This window comes from Chiroxiphia lanceolata, chromosome 11 (assembly GCF_009829145.1).
Source record: "Chiroxiphia lanceolata isolate bChiLan1 chromosome 11, bChiLan1.pri, whole genome shotgun sequence".
Lineage (NCBI taxonomy): Eukaryota > Metazoa > Chordata > Aves > Passeriformes > Pipridae > Chiroxiphia > Chiroxiphia lanceolata.
Window position 1 is genome coordinate 2,085,593 of NC_045647.1, and position 21,726 is coordinate 2,107,318.

The 21,726-nt window shown below is 44.4% G+C and overlaps 1 protein-coding gene across 4 annotated transcripts in view; it reads right to left on the reverse strand.

The window, feature by feature from the left end:
* LOC116792315 (contactin-4) overlaps nucleotides 1-21,726 on the reverse strand; it is a 283,807-nt gene that overhangs the window by 19,740 nt on the left and 242,341 nt on the right. For all 4 annotated transcript variants that reach the window (XM_032699177.1, XM_032699180.1, XM_032699179.1 and 1 more), the window contains one exon: nucleotides 12,354-12,481. In XM_032699177.1, coding sequence (XP_032555068.1) covers nucleotides 12,354-12,481 — 128 coding nt within the window. The remainder of the gene's footprint in view (nucleotides 1-12,353; nucleotides 12,482-21,726) is intronic.

Consider the following 21,726-nt stretch of genomic DNA (forward strand, 5'->3'; position numbering starts at 1 on the left):
TAAGCCATTTCCTGTACCAAGGTTTGGGAAGTAAACCTTTATCTTGGATAAACTGCAAGGCTCAGTCACTGTTCTCACTGTACCACAAACCAGGGGTAATTGTGCAAATTTGCACTAATGAAGGTTTACCTTACATGTATGAAAGATAAATCTTGTTTCCTGAACAAGCTTAGAAACTGTGTTTTTCCTGTAGATTAACTCAAATATTTGGGACTCACTTTTCCTCTCTACCCCCCCTTTTTTTTTTTAGAATACCAGCATGTTTACCATTTCCATTTTGCCTTTTATCAGCAGGAGTTAATAAATGCATTGCAGATCAAAGTCCTCTATTTGCAATGACATTTTACATTATTGTATTGATTCCAAGGCAAATCATGTCCAGAGATAATAAAAATCAATCTTGGGGGTAGAGTCACCTGGTTTCTATGAGCAACCAAAGAATCCAAGTCCAGCACATGAAAACACTCAAATGTGCTCTAATGTTTCTTTCTCTGTTTGTGAATGAAATATTTAGCCAAGACCATAAAGCCAAAAGCATCTGAGACTTGACTAGTGAAACTTCCTGGAGCTCTGAGCACCATCAGACACTGTGAGATCTGCAGAAAAGAGGAGAACACACCCCTGAACTAAAGAGATTAAAAAGCAATGAATAATATAATAATAATAATAATAATAATATGAGAGCAGAGCAAACTACAGCTATCTTAGCAGATTCAGTACTTTATGGGGCACAGTTGAGATCAAAAAGAAAGGGGGAAAAGGGAAATATTTACAATATTTGGACTTAAAAATATCACAGATGTGAACTGTGATGAGTCACATATAGAATTTCAGGAACAGGGACGTGGCTTTTATGCCAGTCTCTGTCCTCTTTTCCATATAATCAGCTGTTACACATGTACCAGACAAGTAACTGATTTATAAGCACAGTTCTTACCAGGAAATTCCCCAGCACTTACAGTACCCTCTGCTGTGTATGATGGTGCTTCAGCCTAATAAAATATAATCCTATTAAAAGGACACTATCAGTTTAGAAAAGGGACTTTAGGCCTGGGACTAAAGTCACTTAGCTCTGATTTTAGCAATGTGTGTGATTAGTGCTCCAGATCTCTCCATGTAATCAGGCAGCACCGAAGGCAGTGAGACATGGCCTGGTATTTAACAGGGATTAAGGAAAGGAGGGATGGAAATCTGACCTCTCCAGGAAGAGCAGAGACTTCAATTCAGCAACACACCCAGCTGAGCTGGGCATTTAGGACATGCTAAAATTGCTTTCCTGAAGGAGGATCTTTATCTTGCAGTTTACTTGGCCTAAATCTTGCTCTGTCAGAACCACTACAATTATTTTCAGCTGGGTGCCTGAGCCCCTTTCTCTGAGGAAGCCTCTGCTTTCTGTCAGGGTGGGAAAGGTTGTTTTAAGAGGTAAGTTTGGATGTTATTCCCTGGCACTGCACTCCTAAGTGTCCCATCCCTCCAGCTGCTCCAGGTTCCCTTTTTCAACAACAGTTTCCTTCTCAGCTTCATTCAGAGCTGAACCGCAGTCGAGGTACAAGTTATTAACATATTTCTTACACTGATATTGAAAAACAAGCTGCCCATGGACTGAAAACTGTCTAAATTTGATGTAAGAATCTCCCTCCCAGGAATGAATGCCTCCCATTGCCCAGGCAGGGAGCAGGCAGTCAATCAGGGGATTGCATTTCTGCACACTCAAATCTGCATTCTCGGCGTGGCTGAATAATAAATGAAGGTTAATTTAAATCTGAAAACACATTAAGACTGGAATTACATGGAAAGATACTGGGGAGGGATGTACCATTAGAGTAAATTCAAAGAAAAAAATATATGAAAATATATCCACTCCACCCAGAGTGCAGAGAGTGTTACTTATATGACGAGAGGGCACAATAGTCCACTCTAACCTCCATTTTCCCCAGTGCAATGCAATCTGATCAAATCAAGCTCTCTCCGTGCAATTGTCACAAAGAAAATCATGTGTAATGGGGTCTGGAAATGACAATCAAATCTGTCACTCAGAGAAATTTGTGCTTGCTCTTTTCCAGCAGCACCCAACAGCTCCTGATTACACCACAGACCCCAAACTTCCCTCCTTCAGCTCTCGGCCTTTCAGGCTGAAATAAAAGTCACTTCAGAGGTGCCTGGGATGAAATGGCTCTGTTTGACAAACGATTCCACGTTGGTGACACGTTTTACAGATAACCCAGAGAATTCACGGCGTCACCTTTTGTGGGCTATTGATTGCAACCAGCTGATATCCGTCTTTTCAAGCATGGAATAATCTACTGTCATTGCAGAAATGATGGCTGTCTCCCCGAGAAGGTTAATCAGATACAGGAGGAATCATATCTAATCTTTGATAAATTGCAAGTCGCTCAGGGATCAATCACTGCTCTCCTTGGCCCACAAGCCACGGGGCGTTGTGCCAACGTAATGCTGCCCGTGGACACGGTGCCCAACAACACTCTGCCCCCTGGAAGAGTTCAGCCTGCTGAGAGGGTTCGTTTATGGTGCTTTTTCGTGCTTTAAACAGCAACGACCATAAATCAAAAGATTTCAGAGAGCATCAGGGAAGCAACAACCTGAAATGCAGGCGCTCAAACTGCAAAATTAAAAATGCGACTTAAAAATGTGACTGGCGCGTTTTTAAGGTAAAAATACGTATTTTGGGTCTTTCCTACATGAATTGTATGTCTATTTTCCACACCCTCGCCCTCAGGACCAAGATGTCAGGATTAGCTGACGTCCAAGAAAAAAAATCCCAAATTAAGAGTCACTAGGAGCAGATGCCTCTTGAGCTGTCAAACTCATGGAACAGCCTGAAAATCCCTAAGCTGGAATTTCCACCTTCCCCGTGAATGATCCATAGCTTAACCATCCTTAATATCACGTGGATCAAGGCTTGCATGTGTCATCAATGCCTTGGGATAAGCCAAGGGGTACAGGTCATTTATCAAGCAGCACAGGACACACTCATCTTCCCACGTGCCATTTGCATCTGGAAAGGGAAGTGGAGGGGAGCACCTACTGATACCTCTGAAAACAGGACAAGTTTTTACTGGTTTTTAACTATTTTGTTTTACTATTACATTACAGCTTGTGGAAAATACATGTTATCAAGAAATACCTGTAAATTTAAGTCAAATGAAGGAAGCACAACAGCACACAAATACAAACCCAGCTGCAAACCTCAGGATTTTACAGCTATTCAAAGAACTGAGTCAGGCAAACAGGGAGACATGGAAAGCAAGAGGGAGGGGGTGATTTTAGCACTTTTTGTCAGTATTCCCAGAGGAATTGTATCCAGGGTGCCCATGGCTCCTGCTACCAGAGCACAGCAGGGGAGCCAGCCCCTTAAACCCCAGTCTGAACATTCAGACTTTGAATCACAACCAAATGTGAACAATTAAGCTAAACAAAACTCCCATGAAAAGACAATTAGATAAGCAAAAGAGGAGGAAGAGTGCAGAGCAAAGAGGAAGGTTGCTCCAGCATAGGCACAGAATAATTGGGAATAAAACTAATTCTCCTCTTCACTTTCTGTCTGACCTTGAGCAAGTCATTAAAAGTCTCTGCTGCCTTATTTGTCCAGTCTATAAAATAGATCAGACGTTCATTATAAACTGTTTTGTCTTCCTATACTGCTGTGCACAGCAGATATTTTTATTTAAGATTAACTTTTTCTCGAATCCCCGTTGGGACTTCCACACCACCACGGGCACGTCTGACGCCCAAACACCTATTTCTGAACAAATCAAGTGGCAGTAAGACCAGAACCAGCAAAACAAACACTGAAACAAAACTTCCTGGGCTGCAAAGGTCTAATTTGTTTCCTGGGGAAGGTGAGCTGGTCTCTTGGTGCCCTGTGCTCCCTTGCGAGGAAGTGACTCGCTCCAATTAATTAGTGACACACAGAGGAGACAAACCCTCCTTCCAAGGGACATGTCACTGCTCTGCTGTCTGGCTGAGCCCTGGTTATGATGTTATGGAAGGGGCAGGATGGAGGCAGGATCACAGCTGAAACGAAAATAACAACTTGCAAGACCATCCCCTCATTATAACCTGCTCAAAATCCCCAGCTCCTACTCTGCTGAATAAATCTTCAACTCAGAGCATCATTAAGAAGTGTCCCTGACATTTCTCCTGTTCCATGGTATTTTACCTCAAATTAGACACAGGTTTTTCTCATGCAAATAATTTCAAAGCCAGAATCAAGGTCCAGCTTGCAAAGACACACAGAGAGCAGTGGAGGAGCAGTGTGGCAGCTCCATCTCTCCTCTCAGCCGAGTTCAGTGATGGCTGAGCCTGGCCCTGAGCACACAGCTTTGCCAGGGCTCAGCCATGGTCTGCAACATTCCTGCCAGACACTTCCAGTCCTGGCTCTGATGTTCATTGTCAACTGCATCACACAGTTTACTTACCAGGATTAAACAGTCTTTACAGAGATTTCATACTGTGCACTTAAAATGTGAAAGGAACTAAAATTTTCACTGCTGGCTTCCTAAAGAAACAGATATATTCACAATGAGGCTGGAAGTAAACAGTCCTAAAACCTGCAAATTGCATCACTAGCTCTTCATGATCCACTTAAAAACTTCAAACACAATGAAAGCAAAAGTCATATTCCAAGTGTGTGTGTGTGATAGACACAGACAGAGGAAACCAACCCAAGCCATGGCAAGTCAATTCAGAGACAAAATTCCTTGTATTTCAAAGTCAACCTGCTTTTGAGCCATGAATATTTGTATTCCTGTCATATTCCCAAATGACTGGCTGGAGCACAGTGCTACAGGACACCTAGAACTGAACCTCTTCCAGTTTTGTTCTCTCTGCCATCATGATTCTGGGAAAAGGACAAGAGACTGTAGTTTCATATTAACTTTGTTGGGATTACTCATAATCTTGCTTAAATTGCTTTAAAAGAAAGGAATATCAGGCCACAGGAGTCCCTAATATTGCAACCCCACCTCACCACTGTTCAGCAGTGCTGTAGATACTCCCTGATGTGTCAAACCCATCCCTCCCAGTCTGTATTCCTGTGCCACCTGGCCACTGCTATCTGCTGAGCACCTCTGAGGAATCTGTTTGTAATCCAGCCAGGCTCAGGGAGGAAAAGCCCCAACAGCTGAAACCCTCAGAATTTTGGCTCCACTAAGCTGCTTCCAAAAACGCTCCTGAGAAAGCACACCAAAGGCCTGGTATTTCCCCAACTACTGTCCCAGATTCTTGTCTTCAACACTCTCACAGTGTCTCCTCCTACGACACAAACCGTGCTCTCTAAACGCTTCCTCTGCGTCTTTGATGTTACAAACACAGCCCTCGGGCCAGTCTGTTCCCAGTCACTGCTTTCAAGGATATAAAGTTCACTTTCCCTCTCTACTCTCCCACACTGTTTCCCTCATCTTTACCTGAGACAGAGATCAGCAGCCACGTCCCCAGTGCAATCCCATTTACATTATCGTTATCTCTATCCCAGTCAGGCTGAATTTGGTACGGAGAGAAGTGGCTCCAGGGAGACCTTCTCTCACCTTCCACACCAGCCCCACGAGCTACAGTGACCTCAGTTTTCTCTGCTGTATTTTTTCCCTTAGAGCATGGCCCTAATTTACCCAGTATTTATGGAATTCCCACGAAACTCATGTCTGGAAGTTCATCCCACTGCATGCTTTGAGAAAGGACAAGCTGTGAAGGTGAAGACCAAACCCACAACATCAGTAGACTTAATTCCTAATGTCAGCAGACTTACAGTGCAGGATCTTCTTCAGCAAAGACAAGACATGGGATTACATTCCATCTATTGTTAAGCACAACTTAAAATGTTAAGTGCAACTGTCATGTTTCATTTTCTAGGAATCAAAAGCTCAAGGAGAAAGATCTTCCACTGCCTGAAATTTGTGTAACTCTGCTGAGCCATACAAAGCTGCAGGAACTGGGATGTGACCCCTCATTTCCGAGCCCAGGTGGGTTCATTTATCCTAAACAGAATGTGGGTGGAACCAGCAGCATCACCAACTGCCAGAGCTGGGCATGGCAGAGGTCACAGAATCAGAATATCCTGAGCTGGAAAGGACTCACGAGGATTGAGTCCAACTCCTGGCCCTGCACAGTTTATTACTTATATTTTATATACAATCACATAAACACGCTCACTTATAATCAAATGCACTATGTTTACTTCAATTTAAATCTGTGGTTCAGTTCTATGTTGGGTTTTCACATTTGCATTCGAAACCTGAAAAATACTTTAACCTTTCTGAAATGGATCATGCGAAAATAAATTGCAGCAAGTTGATGAAAAGTGTTAATTAACCCGCTTTCGTCTCATTAAGAGTCTGTGTTTAACCTATAGGTCGACTCCTCTTTCAGCTGATGTATGGATCTGATCTCCAATGATGAGCTAAACAACCCAATCTTTTATTGATGATGGAGAACTCCTGCACCTTTTCATTTTTTTGGGGAGGGGTCAAGAAAATTCCTAAACCAAAAGCGCTGAGCTTTTAAAGGAATTATTCCAACCTTTTATTTTTCGTGGCAGAAGAGATTGCAATAATGCTTCACCCTGCAATACGTTGTGGGTTTAAGATAAAAATACAGAACAAAAATAGGATTTTTCTTCCCTTCTACGGGTTATACAGATAAAAATCTAAATTTATCTAAAAATATATATATTTTTTCCACATTATGTGCTGAGTAAGATACACTGTAAGCATCACCTACTTGCTCTAGTATTGACTTCATTATTTACCTGTGCAATTATTGGTTTTAAGCCCCTCAACGTGTCTGAAGGTTGGCTGGGGGTTGGAGGGACACACAGGAGAAAGGAGAAGGTGGTGGGAGGGAAGTGGGGGGAGGAATCTGCTGCTTTTTCCACGATCCAGAGCAAATCTTTCACTCCAAGTGGCACTCCCTCCATCAGAACCAGACAAAGTACCTGCAGGAGCTGCTCTGTAGGAGTCAATATATTTGTATTTCTGCTTTTAAAAATATTGCTCCAATAATGCCAGGGATTAGTCCAAAATTGGCAAGACAGAAAGGCAGGAGATCTATGCTTTTTAATATCAAGCTCTTCACCAAGATGGCTTTTATCATGTTAATGGCTAGATCACACTGATTGTAAAAGAGCCAAAATGAGGCAATTAGTAAGGGCTGTGACAGGCTCAGAAAAGGAAAGGCACAGGGTTTGCAGTGCGAGCCAGATGGATATCTTCAATATATTTCTTATTGTCTGCTTGTGGTAATATGTTCAATTAAACTAAATCAGTACTACAGAAGAACCTTTGAATTGCCTGAAAAAAAAAATTAATTGTCTGCTGCAAATTTAATGAAGCTGAACGCTCGTGTTATGTTTACAAGTTTTATTTGTTATGATCAGTAAGTGTTTACATGAAAAAAAAAACCCCAAACCCTAACTGACTTCATTCAGCCCTAAGAGCGAAACATTGCGATTTGATTTTATTATTGGTGGTTTATTTCATTTACACGACTCTTTGCCATTTACTGGGTTTGTCTTTAGCAGCTGACCTGATTTTTTTTTTTCTCTGCCCAATAAGGAACCAGCAGCTCTTGCTGTGCTGTTGGTTCACAGTCGCTGGGAGTTAAGCTGGGAGTTAAACTAAACTGTGAGTTAATCTGTGAGTTAAACTGTGAGTTAAGCTAAGCTGTGAGTTAATCTGTGAGTTAAGCTGGGAGTTGAGCCTCGCCCAAGTGTTTGACCACAAACCTGTGTTATGACGTGTCTGTCCCCAGAGGGGCCATGGGCTGGTCCCTGTGACTCTCACCATCCTCCTCCTCAAGGTCTGGGCCTTGGGAGGACAAAAAGGATGGGGAAGGGCTTTGATTTGAAGCCATGTGAGGACACTGAGGGCACTTGGTGTGTTCAGCTGGAGAAGAGGAGACTGAGGGGAGACCTCACTGCAGTGACAATGTCCTGGGCAGGGACTGAGCTCTGCTCTGGGGGGACCAGGGACAGCACCCAGGGAAGGGCTGGAGCTGTGTCAGGGCAGGGTCAGGTTGGATCTCAGGGAAAGGTTCTTCCCCCAGAGAGTGGTTGGGCACAGGACCAAGGCTGACAGAGCTTTAAACTCTGCCTCTCTTTTTAAAATTGAATTTTGTGCTTTCAACACCAGACGTCGCTTACCCAGGTCCTTTTTAAGGGCTGAGGCTTAACCACCATGAATTTAAATCAGATGGAGTTGAACCATGAAGAAAGAAAACTTAAAGGCTCTGCATGACCTTAAACAGGGCTGGAACAAGGCAGAGCTCAGAGTGACAGAGGGGCTATTCATGTTTCCATACTAAATGCACAGCATATGGATGGATGGGATGGAAAATGCCTGGAAAAGCTTTCTTGGACAGCTTTCCATAGGAGCCAAGCAGCAGCAATGTATCTGACAAGGGGAAAATCAGGGAGGTATGGAAAGGGTTTCTGGTAATGTAGATAGTGCTTCAAAATGTCAGTGGATTGAGGTACCTGCTGCAATCTTCACTTGGTTCATGTTAAAAAAAACCCCAAACATCTTAATGTATGGCTATTCTTCCTCTTGGGGAAAAAAGTTAGTCTCACCCCAAGGAACTGATACCCTGGTTACTCAGAAGCCATGACAGAGTTGGGGACAGCTGGTAGAATTCATAGAGATATTGGCTTTTACTGATTAAAAAAAAAAAAAAACAAACCCTAAAATAAAACCTGTGGACACGAGGAAGCATAACCCAATTTCTGAAGAATGCAGCTCAATACTGATCAAGTGATGTTGAAACAGAGACAACCAACCACAGGTGGCAAGATGGGGCAGGATAACTATCACATCCCACCAACACTGTCACTGCAGAGGATAAATGGTGTGGCCTAAACTCAGCAAGAATTGCAGGTTTAAAGGCAGCATCATATGAAGTCTCTGAAAAGTTCCTCGATAACGGGCCAGAATTTAGAGTATTTAATCAATTTTCAGTGCAATGCAGCACTTCAACGTTCACCCAGAGGAATAGGCTTGGAATGAAAAATCTGCTATTTTATAGAAAATAATTTGAATCACTGTGCTGGACAAAATCAAGACTATCAGTCTATTCAAGCGTGAGGAAAAAATAACCCACTGACATTATCTTTGTATTCTTTTACTGCTAAAGTGATACAGATTCCAGCCAACTAAAGTTCTCTTCCTTTTACTGCCTTGAGCCCTCCTGTGACAGAGCCAGCAGCAGCAGGGAAATGTTAAAGGTGCATCATAATTAAACAGGCAAATAAAGTCATTGGAACCTGCCCTTGTCAGAGATGCAACAACGTGACAGGAATTGCTGCACTTCCCCAAGAGAATGGATATGTACCAGCTCTACCAAGCATTTAGTGATGCATTTATATAGAAAATTATATAAGTGAATATATTTTGATATTTAGGTAGCTCAGCCCACAGCCAAAAGGGCAGCAGAAGTTTGAGAAGCAGCCACACGTGTCTGTGGTTGGTACCACGATCCGTTCACCTCCAACATCCCAAAACCAAAGCTGGCCACACATCATAAGGGGTCTACCGGGAAAAGAGACCTTCTCACCCTTGTGATACACTGTTATCATCTCCATTCCTCTCATTAGCTTGTTTGGGGGCCTCTTCCATACCACACTCCTTGCTGCAGCTGGGATTTTAACACCAGGAGCCTCTCCTGGCACTTCCTATATCCAGAGCTTTTATTGCAATGTCTTGAAACTAGTCTCCTATTTCAGCCTGCTGCTACATCAGCCAGTTTCTATCACTGCATTAAGTACAAATAAACTCACATTGTACAGTCTATGCCTGTTTACACTATTTGTCATTTAATCCCTCAGTACTTAGAAAGCCTCTAATCTTTCAGTGTGTTGGAAGAATTGAACACTTAGCCTCAAGTACAGGAAAAAATGAGGAAACAAGATGGAAAATTAATATTTATACAATACATGGAAACACACACCATGTTTTACAGAGCTCTGAACACTGGGATTCTTCTCCAGCCTTACAACCTCAATCCTGCTTTTTAATTTAAAGGTCAAACTGTACCTGCAAGTTTCCAAGATTTCAGGTCTTGGAGGCCAAGAGGTTCTCATTCAACACCAGTCAACAGCACAAACCCAAACCACAACTGCACTGATTCAGAAAACCACTGGGGTTCACCACTTCTGACAGCAGAATGTTAATACTCAGCCCTATGGGCACCCGTCAGAATTTGATATTTTTTAAACTGTCTACTCATGCATAATATGAATATTTACTCATCCCTCTCTGGTTGTTTGCCAGAAAGTTATTTTAAGCTCCTTGGCTGTGGTGTAAGATACTCCCCTCCTCCTCCCATCCCTGCCTACTCTCTCTGTGAACTGTTGGCATCTCTCCTTGAGAAGGAAAATTAAAAGAAAATAAGGATAACCTGCAATATTAATGGAAGAACACAGGAAGGTTACAAAAAAAATGTCTTTTGACCTTCACAGTTTTTTACTCAATGATATAAGATGAGCTAGAAGAGAACGTAGGCATATCTTAAGGTCAAAACCCACATCAGCTGATAGATTGGTCTTTTCGTCCACCACAAAACTGAGTTAAAATAACTAATTCAGTCATATTTCTGCCCAAACTCACACGTGTTTTACTTAGGGCAGAGAAACTCAAGCATTACAGTCTATAATACAGTATTTGACACAGTTCATTTGGAGTTCAGAATAGTTTCTGCTCCTTCCTACTTTTTATGGGCTCGGCTCGGAAATTGCATTTCTCACTTTGCTGTTAATATCCATCCCCATCCTGGGCTCCAGAGTTTATTCTCTGCTCCATGCACATGTGTCGCTCCCATTAATGCTAATGGAATGGAGTTAAAAGGGAGCACTGAGGGAGAAAAAAGCACTTGCTAATCCTTTATAACCTGCCCACCACGGGAAGTGATTTGTAAACCATGTGAAGCCAAGGCTCAGGTACCACGGCGGCCGACTCCTGTGCCGGGAGTCATGGACAATTCCATGGACAATTCCATGGGCACAGGGAGGGAGAAAGGAAAAGCCCTGAACTACAGAACCTTGACTCTTCAATGACAGGAAAGAATCACTGCTGTTTTCAACAACTGGCTTTTTTTCTGGTGGTACAAGTGGTCCCTGAGCTGCAGACCCTGATTCACCCCCTCAGTGTCTCACAGCATGTGGAAAACCAGGATAACCTCAGTTGTGCCCAGTCTGGAGATGAACAGCTGTAAGCTGTGAGCACTCACCACCCTGCGGCCACCCATGTGGAGCCTGGGGAAGGGCATTTGGGCTGGGTTTGGCATTTTGCTCTCCAGTTTTGCTGCTGATCACAGGTAGCCCAGAGAAGATGCGGCTGCCCCGTCTCTGGAAGTGTCCTGGGCCTGGTTGGACGGGGCTTGGAGCAACCTGGGCTAGTGGAAGGTATCCCTGCCCATGGCAGGGGGTGGGATGAGATGGTCTTTAAGATCCCTTTCAACCCAAACCATTCTGGGATTCTGTGGTTTCACGACCCTTTTGCCAACAGACAAGGTCTAGTTTATGTTCTTGTTCCCTCAGCAGCACTTTCCCAGCTATTTGCTGCAGGTGCCTCCTTAGGAAAACAGATTCAGAAAAGGCAGAGTCAGCTCATCCACAGCCCTAATGCTGGTCCTCTTGTCTCTATTTTTGTTTGCAGGGACCAGCATGGGCACAGGCAAATGCCATACAAGGTACTCAAAACAACCCCAAACCCAAAGAACTGTTGGGGCCCACATGTTCCCCTACAGGCTTCGCAGAATCTCAGACTGGTTGGGGTTGGAAGGGACCTCTGGATGTAACCCAAGTATAAAAAAACATGAGATAAAACTTGCATTGAAATATTTTTAACTATTCCCTATACACGATACAAATATTTGACAAGGAGAACCTCTAACTGAATATGATCCATCAATGCCAATACACAGGAGAATTAAAACTGACAGCACTAGAGCTTTGTGATTGATCTATGGCTTTGTAATCAATCTTTCCTTATCTGTTATCCAATATAGGTTTTTCCCCAGATAAGAAGGAGATAGACTGTGATTGTAAGTGTAATAACCTATATGTTCATTGCCTATAATAATTCATCAGACACTGGACTACGCATAAGGGGGCCAAAAATTCATTCAAGACATTTGTCAGTGTCTCTCACTGTTTACCAAACCATTCCTTTAAATGTCTTTGTCAGACGTTGGAGCTTTTACTTTTGAAAATCCCAGTTGCCAGAACACGAACGCACACGAATAAACACTTGGAATTCCTGAGACGCAGAAATGCGGCCCTGGGTAAGGAATAATGAAAGCAAATTGGACTTTGTGCATCGACCATGGACAGTAAAAGCTGCAGTTACCTTTCACCACCAGGCTGCCCGTGCTGCTCGCCGTCCCAAAGTGGTTGGTGGCCACGCAGGTGTAACTTCCCGCGTCGGATTTGGTGACGTTGACGATCCGGAGGCTCCCGTCATCCAGGATGGTGATCCTGCAAAGGCAGCAGACAGGGAAGTTTTAGGGTATTTTTTAAGCCAACACTGAGCTGTTTTGAGCGTGCACTAATTACGGGTGGCCTGAGCAGCAGACGCCGCGCTGGCCCTCGCAGGGGGAGTGCAGCCGAGGGAAACCTCTCCGGACGCACTTTGTAAATACTGAACGCGTCACTCACGTGAGTTTTCTGCGTCTTAACTCCAGGGCAACTTTAATTTACACGTCAGCAGCTCGTGTGGGTTTTGCACACGCCTGTACTTCGATGTTCAGCCCTCACCATGATAACCCCTGCAACACGTGGCACCCGGGGAAATCTCGCGCTTGCTGCTCCTGACGCAGGCGCCGCTGCCGAGCGGCTGCAGTGAAACAGGTGTTTCAGTGATGCCTCTTTTCCAGAAGCCTGATGGCTTTTCAGCAAGAGGACCACGATGCCAAGCTTGCTCTCCACCTCTGCCTATGCAGAACTCAGCCCACGGGTCTTCTCTGCAGTGGTGCTTGCAGGTTAAAAAGATCCTGTTTTGTTCCAGTCCTCTCCCAGCCCACCTGTTTCCCATCTGAACAGTGTTGCCTGCAGTGGGACACGTCTCTTGAGGGCAGGAGGCAGGTGAGGGTGGAATGTTAATCCTGGAGTGATCCCCTGCCCCTCCTTTTGCACAATGACTGCACCTCAGGCTCCCCTTGTTCTCACAATGAGCTTTGTCTCTTGTTCCAATTTTCTTTTGCTCTGACTGAGCCAACACAGAAAATCTGATGCTGCCCAGTAATCCCAAAAAACATGAATGATTTGTGCCCTGTGGAGGCATCATCTAAGGAGATTCCAGAAAAACCTTTCTCCCAACCTGTTATCACCTCTTTCAGCAAAATCCCTGTCTGTTTCCTCAGTATCACGTCCTGCAGCACAGACTTTCTTGCCCTCAGCCACTTTCAGACCTGCACTGAAAATCTTGTCTTAATTCCTGCCTTCTCCTGCTCAATTATTTCCCAGTTAAACTGCAATGAAGGAGTCTTCCTGCATCCTTAATGCCAAAGCAGCTCTGCACAACTGGACTGAGAAATCAGGAGGAGAGAAACTCAGCAAACAGTTCTTGCACCACTGCAGGAGGGCTCAGGTGGCACTTCCCACCTGAGGAGGCTTTAAGGGACAGGAATCAGCTGGAGCCTTTTCTTGCAGCCATGGGACAGCCCTGAGGCAGCTGGATAAAGGACCAGTGTGAGACAAGGCACAAACAAAAGCACCAAGACCACCTTGGTGGGGCTCCCCAGGCTCCTGCCAACTGCTGCCCTGTGCTGGACACGGTCTCCAGCGAGACTCAGGAGACACCCCCTCACTCAAGGGAGCTGGTGTGGGCGCCTTTTGTCATTTCATAGGCTTTTGGTGGGCACACATGGGCTACTGAGCCCACCTGCTTCAAAAACCAGGACAGTCGGAGGGTCTTTACCAAACAAGGAGCAGGAAGATGGTGCAGGATGCTCCAATCTCCACCCTGGCTCACCTCTCCTGCCCAACAACACCCAGGTCAGCTGGCAGAGCCCAGGGACAGAGGTTGTTTTTCACACATCAGTAGCAGTGATATTAATAGAAGCTTCTCAACTAGTTTATAGGTCTCCAAATTGTTGCAGTCAGTAACGTTCAGCACTGTAATTTATTTTTGCAGGGCTCCAGTGCCATGTATTTGCTTCTGTGGCAGTTGCTCCAGCTGGATAATTGGAAGAGAGCAGTTTATAGCTCCTTGTCCCTTATCTTCACCACTGTGTTGGCACAAATCAATGCATGGATTGCATTAAGTGTGTGCTGGAGCACAGGACTTGCCACGCTGGCCTCCAGCACAGGAGCCTGGGCAGCAGCAGCACCAGCAGCTCCCAAGGAATTATTTGCTGCCCTTACCAATTTCAGGGCTCGGGAAAGCACCGTGCCTTTCTGGAAGCTGGAGGTGCCCTTGGCAGGCATTAAAATTCCAATCAATATAAACAGCAGAACAAGCTCAGCAACGTGTTCCAGCTCAAGGAGGACCACGGTGCTCCAGCACTCCTTCCCCTCCACACTTCTGCCACCCCAAGAAATCCAGAAAATAACGAAGTTTTACGTTATTTCTGTACAGTTGATATTTTATCTTTACTTGTTTATGTTTTATTTTCGGCCATATGGGTGAAACCTCTTTACTGGATAATCTCTCCTATAGATCATTTTAATTATTCTGTTAATGAAGCCAGATTTAATTTCAAATTCTAATGCCTTTTCTGCCTCTGTCATTCTCATACTATTGGTTTCCTTCTAAGTTGTCTTTATTCCCAGTGTAAAACTGGGTTTTAGCTAATGTGGCCTGGATTGACTTAGAGACAACCTTTGGATCAGGACAGTCAATCCACCATTGGCTTTGGCACATCTCAGGGAGCTTGTGCTGTCTTTATTTCCCTCCCTTTCTAAGCTGAAAGCTGTGGTCACTGGCTTTACAGCCCGAGCCCACAGACATCCTTTAACCCCAGGAACATGTTGCAAAGACTTCAGGAGAGATTTGCCCCGAGTTCTCCAAGCCCCCTCCCCAGAGAGTCCCCAGGCACATTGAATTCTCATCTGGTATCTCAGCACTTCCCTCCACACTCCTGTAAACAACCAGCATTAAAACTGACAGATAATTGTACAAGTTAACTGATTTTTTTTAAATAAATCAGACCATTAAAACCTCTCTGCAACTCATTGATTAAGAGGTCTTATGGTTATGTGGCTCTTTTTGCTGAGAGTGCTTTTCTACAGTGAGTGTTTTGTCCTCTAATTTAAATCCAATGTGTTAGAAGTTAACAAATAATTATTTGAACACTTGGAAATTTGTTACAGTTAGTTGAGAAAGTAGGAAGGACTCTCACTAATTCCCAAATTTTCTTTGCAGACTTATCTGCACTAAATGAGAGGAGAGGCTCATTTCAGGCCACTGAGGTTCTCAAACTGCTAATTGGCTTGAAAGCAATCAACCCTTTATCCACCACTTTAAGCAGTTTGGGTGGAAAAGTTCTTTCAAGACACAGAGTTCAAACTGAAGGAAGCACTATTCAGGCTGCTCTCTCCTCTGAGATACACCCTCAAACCCATCTAACCAGATGCCCAGGAAGACATAAAAATAAACCACATTTCCCATAAACACATGCATTACTTCAGAACAAAGTGCTGGTTGCTGAGTATGCATTTTAAACCACTACAAACTCAAAAAAGGAGCTACTGACTCACTGCTGAATGTTCTGGGTTCCATGACACTACTAACAACAGGGGTAACAATTAATAAAAATACAAATCTCTTCTTGCACAGATTAATGCAACTGTTCTACTGATAACCTGGCTCATGGTCACTGCTAATAGCAAAGAAGATAAAAATATCCATTTAAAAAAAAAAAAAGATGATACAAGATAGTTTAGCACCCTTACAGAAAGAAAGGTCATCTATTTTAAACACAGCATTTGTAAGAGAGAATCTGTGGGTCTGTGTTGTCAACTGGAGATTTCAGGTCCACAGAGAGCAAAGACACGACTGAAATTAGGAGATAAAAGGATTGCTTGTTTTCTAAACCGACGGGTTGGGTTCTACTCCAGGAAGAGCTGACCTTGTCAGTGTTTTGATCAAAACTCTTCTGGGGACGAAGGACCTTTAAAAACGCTGAAAACATCCCTCTCCAGCCTTCCTTACCCGTTTTTATTTTGCCACTGCAGCAGCAAATGGAAGAAGTTGCAAAGTGAACGCTTTGCATCCCCCTAAAGAAGCATTTCCACAGGTGACAGGCACAGAGCTCCCAGAGCAGCTCCCTGAGACAAGGGCACGGACGGACAGGACAAGGGGAATGGCTTCCCACTGCCAGAGGACAGAGCTAGGTGGGATATTGGGAAGGAATCCTTCCCTGGGAGGGTGGGGAGGCCCTGGCACAGGTTGCCCAGAGAAGCTGTGGCTGCCCCATCCCTGGAAGTGTCCAAGGCCAGGCTGGATGGGGCTTGGAGCAACCTGGGCTGGTGGAAGGTGGAACTGGGTGAGCTTTAAGGTCCCTTCCCACCCAAACCATTCTGGAATTCTATAGTGCTGCAACTCCATGACTGCATTGCCCTCTGCCAGCTCTGCAGGAGGGGAAGAGATTTAAAGCTTTTGCCTATTTGGCTGGTGTGAACCTTGAAAAGTGCACCAAGGAGCCTCATCTTTATGGATGACAAATATCTGCGAGTGTTCCACAGCTCCACAGAGCTCTGCTGCGCAAAGACACCCAGAAAGGACCCACCTTGGCACCATGGCCCCAGCAGCACATCCCTCTGCCTGCATCACTACAGCAATATCAACTCACCCAGAGCCTCCAGCAGCAGCTGGAGATGGATGGAAGAGGTCAGGCAGACCTGGAGCAGTATAAGGAAAAATAGCAGCGCATAATCACTTTGGTCTGATCTATTAGGGCTTATTTTTCAGCTCATGCTCCATCTGCCACGTCTGCAAGTCGCCCATCAGCAACTGTGTTACCTCCAACCCTGAATTGAGCACGATAGATCTGATTCATGTGGCCCACTGTAGCATTCCCCACTGCTGGGCAGGATTCCCAGGAGCAGATAAATATTCCTCAGTCAGTAACATATGCATTTAGAGATAGAATATGTCCTGTCGAGATCAGTAAGAGTTTTATCACCGACTTTGTGAAAATGAGATCAAGCCCTTACTTGGAATATAAATGATGACTGAAAACTGCCAAACTCCCAGAGCACATCATAAAACTCGGTATCAGTAACTACCTGCAGCCCAGCTCTGTGGAAATCTGACCTTTGGGTGTGTGGCTGCATCACTTCCATCCCCAACACACGCCTATAACCTGCTGTAATCCTGCTCTGGACTGACTTTATGCTTTGACAGATTGTTTGCTTAAAAATCCCAGACTTTTAGTATCAACTGTAGAGTCTTATTCCATTGTTTAATCACAAGAAAATCTGTGTGGCTCCAGTGATGCCTATAGATTTTTGGATTTTTAGCTTTTTGTAGATTTTAGAAGTAGCTGTATTATATCCATCACCCTTTAGCACAGTAGTTTACACATTCCCCAACCCCTATTACCCCATTCCATGCTCCCCATATCAACATCCCCTGAATTCCAGCAAAAATGTTTAGTCTCTTGTCAAAGTAGGCCCATTTTCCTTAGAGAACACTTGTATCTTGGCCTGAACCACTAAAGCACAGTCAAGAACTGGGTGAATATATGCCCCCTGTACCCTCGAGAAGATGAAGATTGATGAAGAGAGGGTCTTAAAGATCCTCACGCCAATTCCCAGGGGGCAGGTCGAGGGTGGTCCAAGGCAAAAGCCACAGAGTGGAAACACCTGGGATTGGACAAGCAACATTACAAATTGTAACATCTGTACACAGGGGCATCTTATAATCTTCATGTCTAGGCACAAATTAAAATCCTTTCCTTATCTCACCTCTAAAACTAATTTGCCTCAGAGTTTCTTTTCTCCCTGCATTTTCTTTAGGCATCACCAGGAACCAAAGCACTGCAGAGCCAGGGGTTGCTGAACCTCCCCTGCACCTTGCAGGTGCCCGGTGACACCCCGTGCAAGGTGAGGAGCAGGTCCACGCGCTCACCTTCCCATCGGGAATTACTTCCCAACTCCCGAAGCGCGCCCGGCGCCGACAGGAGATCTGCACAGACAGATGGCACGGCAGGTATCCCTCAATATATTCCTCTCAGCTTGCCCTCTATTTTTCTGTTCAGCAGGTGGAAACACGTGGAATATGAATGGACTACAAATGCAGAGCACGAGGCGGGCTGTGCGTGCGACGGCGCCGGTTCTGCTCCCGGGGGACGCGGCTCAGCCGCGGCACCGCAGATCAGAGCCCAATGTTTCTTGCTCATAATTACAAAGTTACTCTTTTTTTTCCTCCCCTCTCAAATGGTTTCATTAGCACTGCCGCAATGCAATAAGGTATTTTGTTTCTTATCTGATCGTTTTAGCATTTTAATTTATGACATACAAGCATAACTACCCTTCCTTTCACTCTTGATTAAACACGAGCAGCCAAAATATTTCATGCTTAGCCAAGTGAATATTTTAAATATTTTTTCCTCCACAAAACAATGCTCAGGATGTCCGATCCTTTTTCTATTACAGGGAGAAAAGATGTCTTAGAGCAAGCATTTAAATGAATGTCAGTTGGAAGAAACACACACTGAGTGCAATTTGAGATAAAACTACCATTGATCCCTCCATGTACAGCCTTTGTGGCAGTGGTTGACGTGGCTATTGAAAAGAGACACTGGTGCCAGAGTTCTTCTAAGAGATAATCCGTCTTCTGAGAGAGGATTTAGGTTAAATGTACCTGTGAAAAACAGTGTATTTCAGCAGACATGATGAATGGCCTATTGTTCATCCTCCGCTGCCTTGCTTGGGCTGGGGGGGGTTGGAAGCAGAGAAGAAAGCAAAGGCACCAGGCAGCCCTGACTGCAGTCTCAGCAGTGTATTTGTTCACTCTTTTCCCATAGTTCCTAGGCAGGAATATCTGGAGCAATTTTTAGCCTAACAGCAGCTTTGCCTCACGCCACAACTCGACTGCAAATGTAAATGATTCCGGGCAATTGCATTATTTATCAAATTATTTCTATTTCTCTCGCACGTCTCTGTAGCAGTTTATTACCTTTTTTAATAATGGGTCCTATGCAATGAGGCAGAGACTGGGATTATTAAAATGATCTCATATATGCAGTCCTGGCCATTAGGCTATTTCAGGAAAACACTGTGAGGTTTATAAATACTCCCAGGTTTCAGTGCTCAGAGCACAGCCCTCCCCAAAATCAGGGACGTCACTCAGGGGCACCTGTTCGTCACTTGAAGAATGGGCTGGTTCAGAGTACAATCCATAATTCCTGTGGCCCTGGGATGCTGTGTCCTTGTGTGACTACAACCTTTATGTTGCATAAATAGGTGACAGGAAGGTCAGAGCTTCCTGCTTCGTAACATTAATCTCCATTAAAATATACACTGAGGTCAAAGTCGATGTCCTGGGGCTTCACTCAACACCCCTGATAGTTCCTGGGGCTCAGGGAGAAGAGGGCAGGGGGACAACCCTGATTTTAACCCCCACCCAGTGTCCTGTGCTGCCCCCTGAGACTTTCCACTACATCAGTGACCAACCAAAACCAGCATCCCCACCAGGGCTTTCCAGGCTCGGGCTTCATCCTCGTCCTGTTACTCCAGATGTGCCTGAAAATGGGTGAGAAAGGGATGGTGCCCACACTGCCACCAGCCTGGGACATCAGCACACCCTGAGGGCTCAGGACAGCCCCGTGAGCAAGGATGGGACAAGCTGGGTCTGTGTCTACAGCCACCAGGACAAGTCTGAGTGAAACACAGAACACTCCTGTCTGCTGGATCCACATTTCCATTGGATCAACCACCCAAACTCCCAACTGATATGGGCACTCACATTTTAAACACAGCCTCCTACACATCTGTACCTCCTTGTCCTGTTAGTTTTGTCTCAGACAACCACCCAGAGCTGCTCCAGTATTTATTTGTCTGTAAGTACTTGTCTTTTCACGGTTCACAGAAAAGCCTCAGCTAATTTAAAGCCTCTGTCAAAGCCCATTTAATTTAGTGCACGTCTTTCTCCTGGTGAAAGCAGGCATAAGATAAGGCCTCTCCTTATCCATGACAACTGACAGGTCTCTTAACAGCAAACACCCTATAATTAATTTTCAGGTAAGAACTATATTTGCTCAAAATAAACTGAGGTAAAAGCCTGTTGCATTGAGTTCAGCAGAACGTTTCCCACAAGCTTTGCTGGAGACACATTTGAAATGGTTCTAAAGAGCCTTTGGATGAAACAGTTGAACTCCTGAGGTTCTGTGTGGCACAACTACGTGGGGCTGCTGGAATCTCTGTTGTGGAAGTGTTTCTCAATCTGTAAAATATATGTATTTTGTCCAAGGAAAAACACTCTAGAGAAGGCCCTGAGGAACATCTGCACCATTTTTACTAATGCAGTGGAGTCACAAAGGACACCAGGAGGTTTTACTGCTAAATTACAGCAACTGTGCATTGGCTGGACAGAATTTGGGTTCATTTGTCATTTTCTGTGCTGTGAGACTACAATTGGAAAGCACAAAGAATTAAAACAAATCTTTTGGAAGGTCTCCCTAGGTAATAGCTCCTCTTACCTTGCTGCACTGAAAAATACAGAGTGCTACACTTTGTCTTCTTAATTCCTGATATTGATTCAGAGAAATTACTTAAGAACATTTTTTCCAGGGATGTGAACTGTTGTGTGTAAACGTGTTTTCATTTTAGGCTTTTCATTTACAGGTTTGCTAAGCATGAAGAACTAAAGGTGAGAAGAGTACAGATTGCAATTCCTTCAGATTCATAGAATGATAGAAAGGTTTGTGCTGGAAGGGACCTTAAAGATTATCCAGTTCCACCCCCTTCCACTATCCCAGGTTGCTCCAAGCCCTGTCCAACCTGGCCTTGGACACTCCCAGGGATGGGGCAGCCACAGCTTCTCTGGACAACCTGTGCCAGGGCCTCCCCACCTTCACAGGGAAGGATTCCTTCCTGATATCCCATCTGACCCTGCCCTCTGGCAGTGGGAAGCCATTCCCCTTGTCCTGTCACTATCTATCCACGTAAAAATTCTCTCTCCCTCTTTTTGATAAACCTCTTTAAGTACTGACTTACCATAAAACCCTGTAAATGTTATTGTAGAGAGAGAGGGGAAAAAAAACCCAGCACATATTTTGCTCAGATAAATATTTTTGAGAATCTAGGAGGGGCCCCTTTGGCAACATCAAACAGGACAACACCACTGAATTCAGTATCAGCTTAAACCAGTCACGGATCTGGCATCCCAAGTTCTCCCACAATTTTTTTTTCCCACACATTGTTTATCTGCAGTGACAGAGCAGTCCAAAGACACAATACTGCATCCAGCCATTACTAATATCTATAAACACAAAAGCTGTGTTTTGTCATCATCTTCCCTTTTGTCTGTAAATTTTTAGGACAAGTCTGGAAGTGACAAAACCTCATCCCAGTGGAGCGGGGTGGCAAGAGGGAAGGAAGGGAGCACTTACAGCTATTAGAGGCTTCATGTAGATTGCTTAAAGATGCCTAGAGTTATAATTCAAATGTAAAAATATCCCCAGGTTATCAAAGAAGAACAGTTCTCCAGAAAATATCTTTCTTAAGGGATGCTGATAACAGGAGGAAACAAATGAAAACCAAACACAAGCACTGCG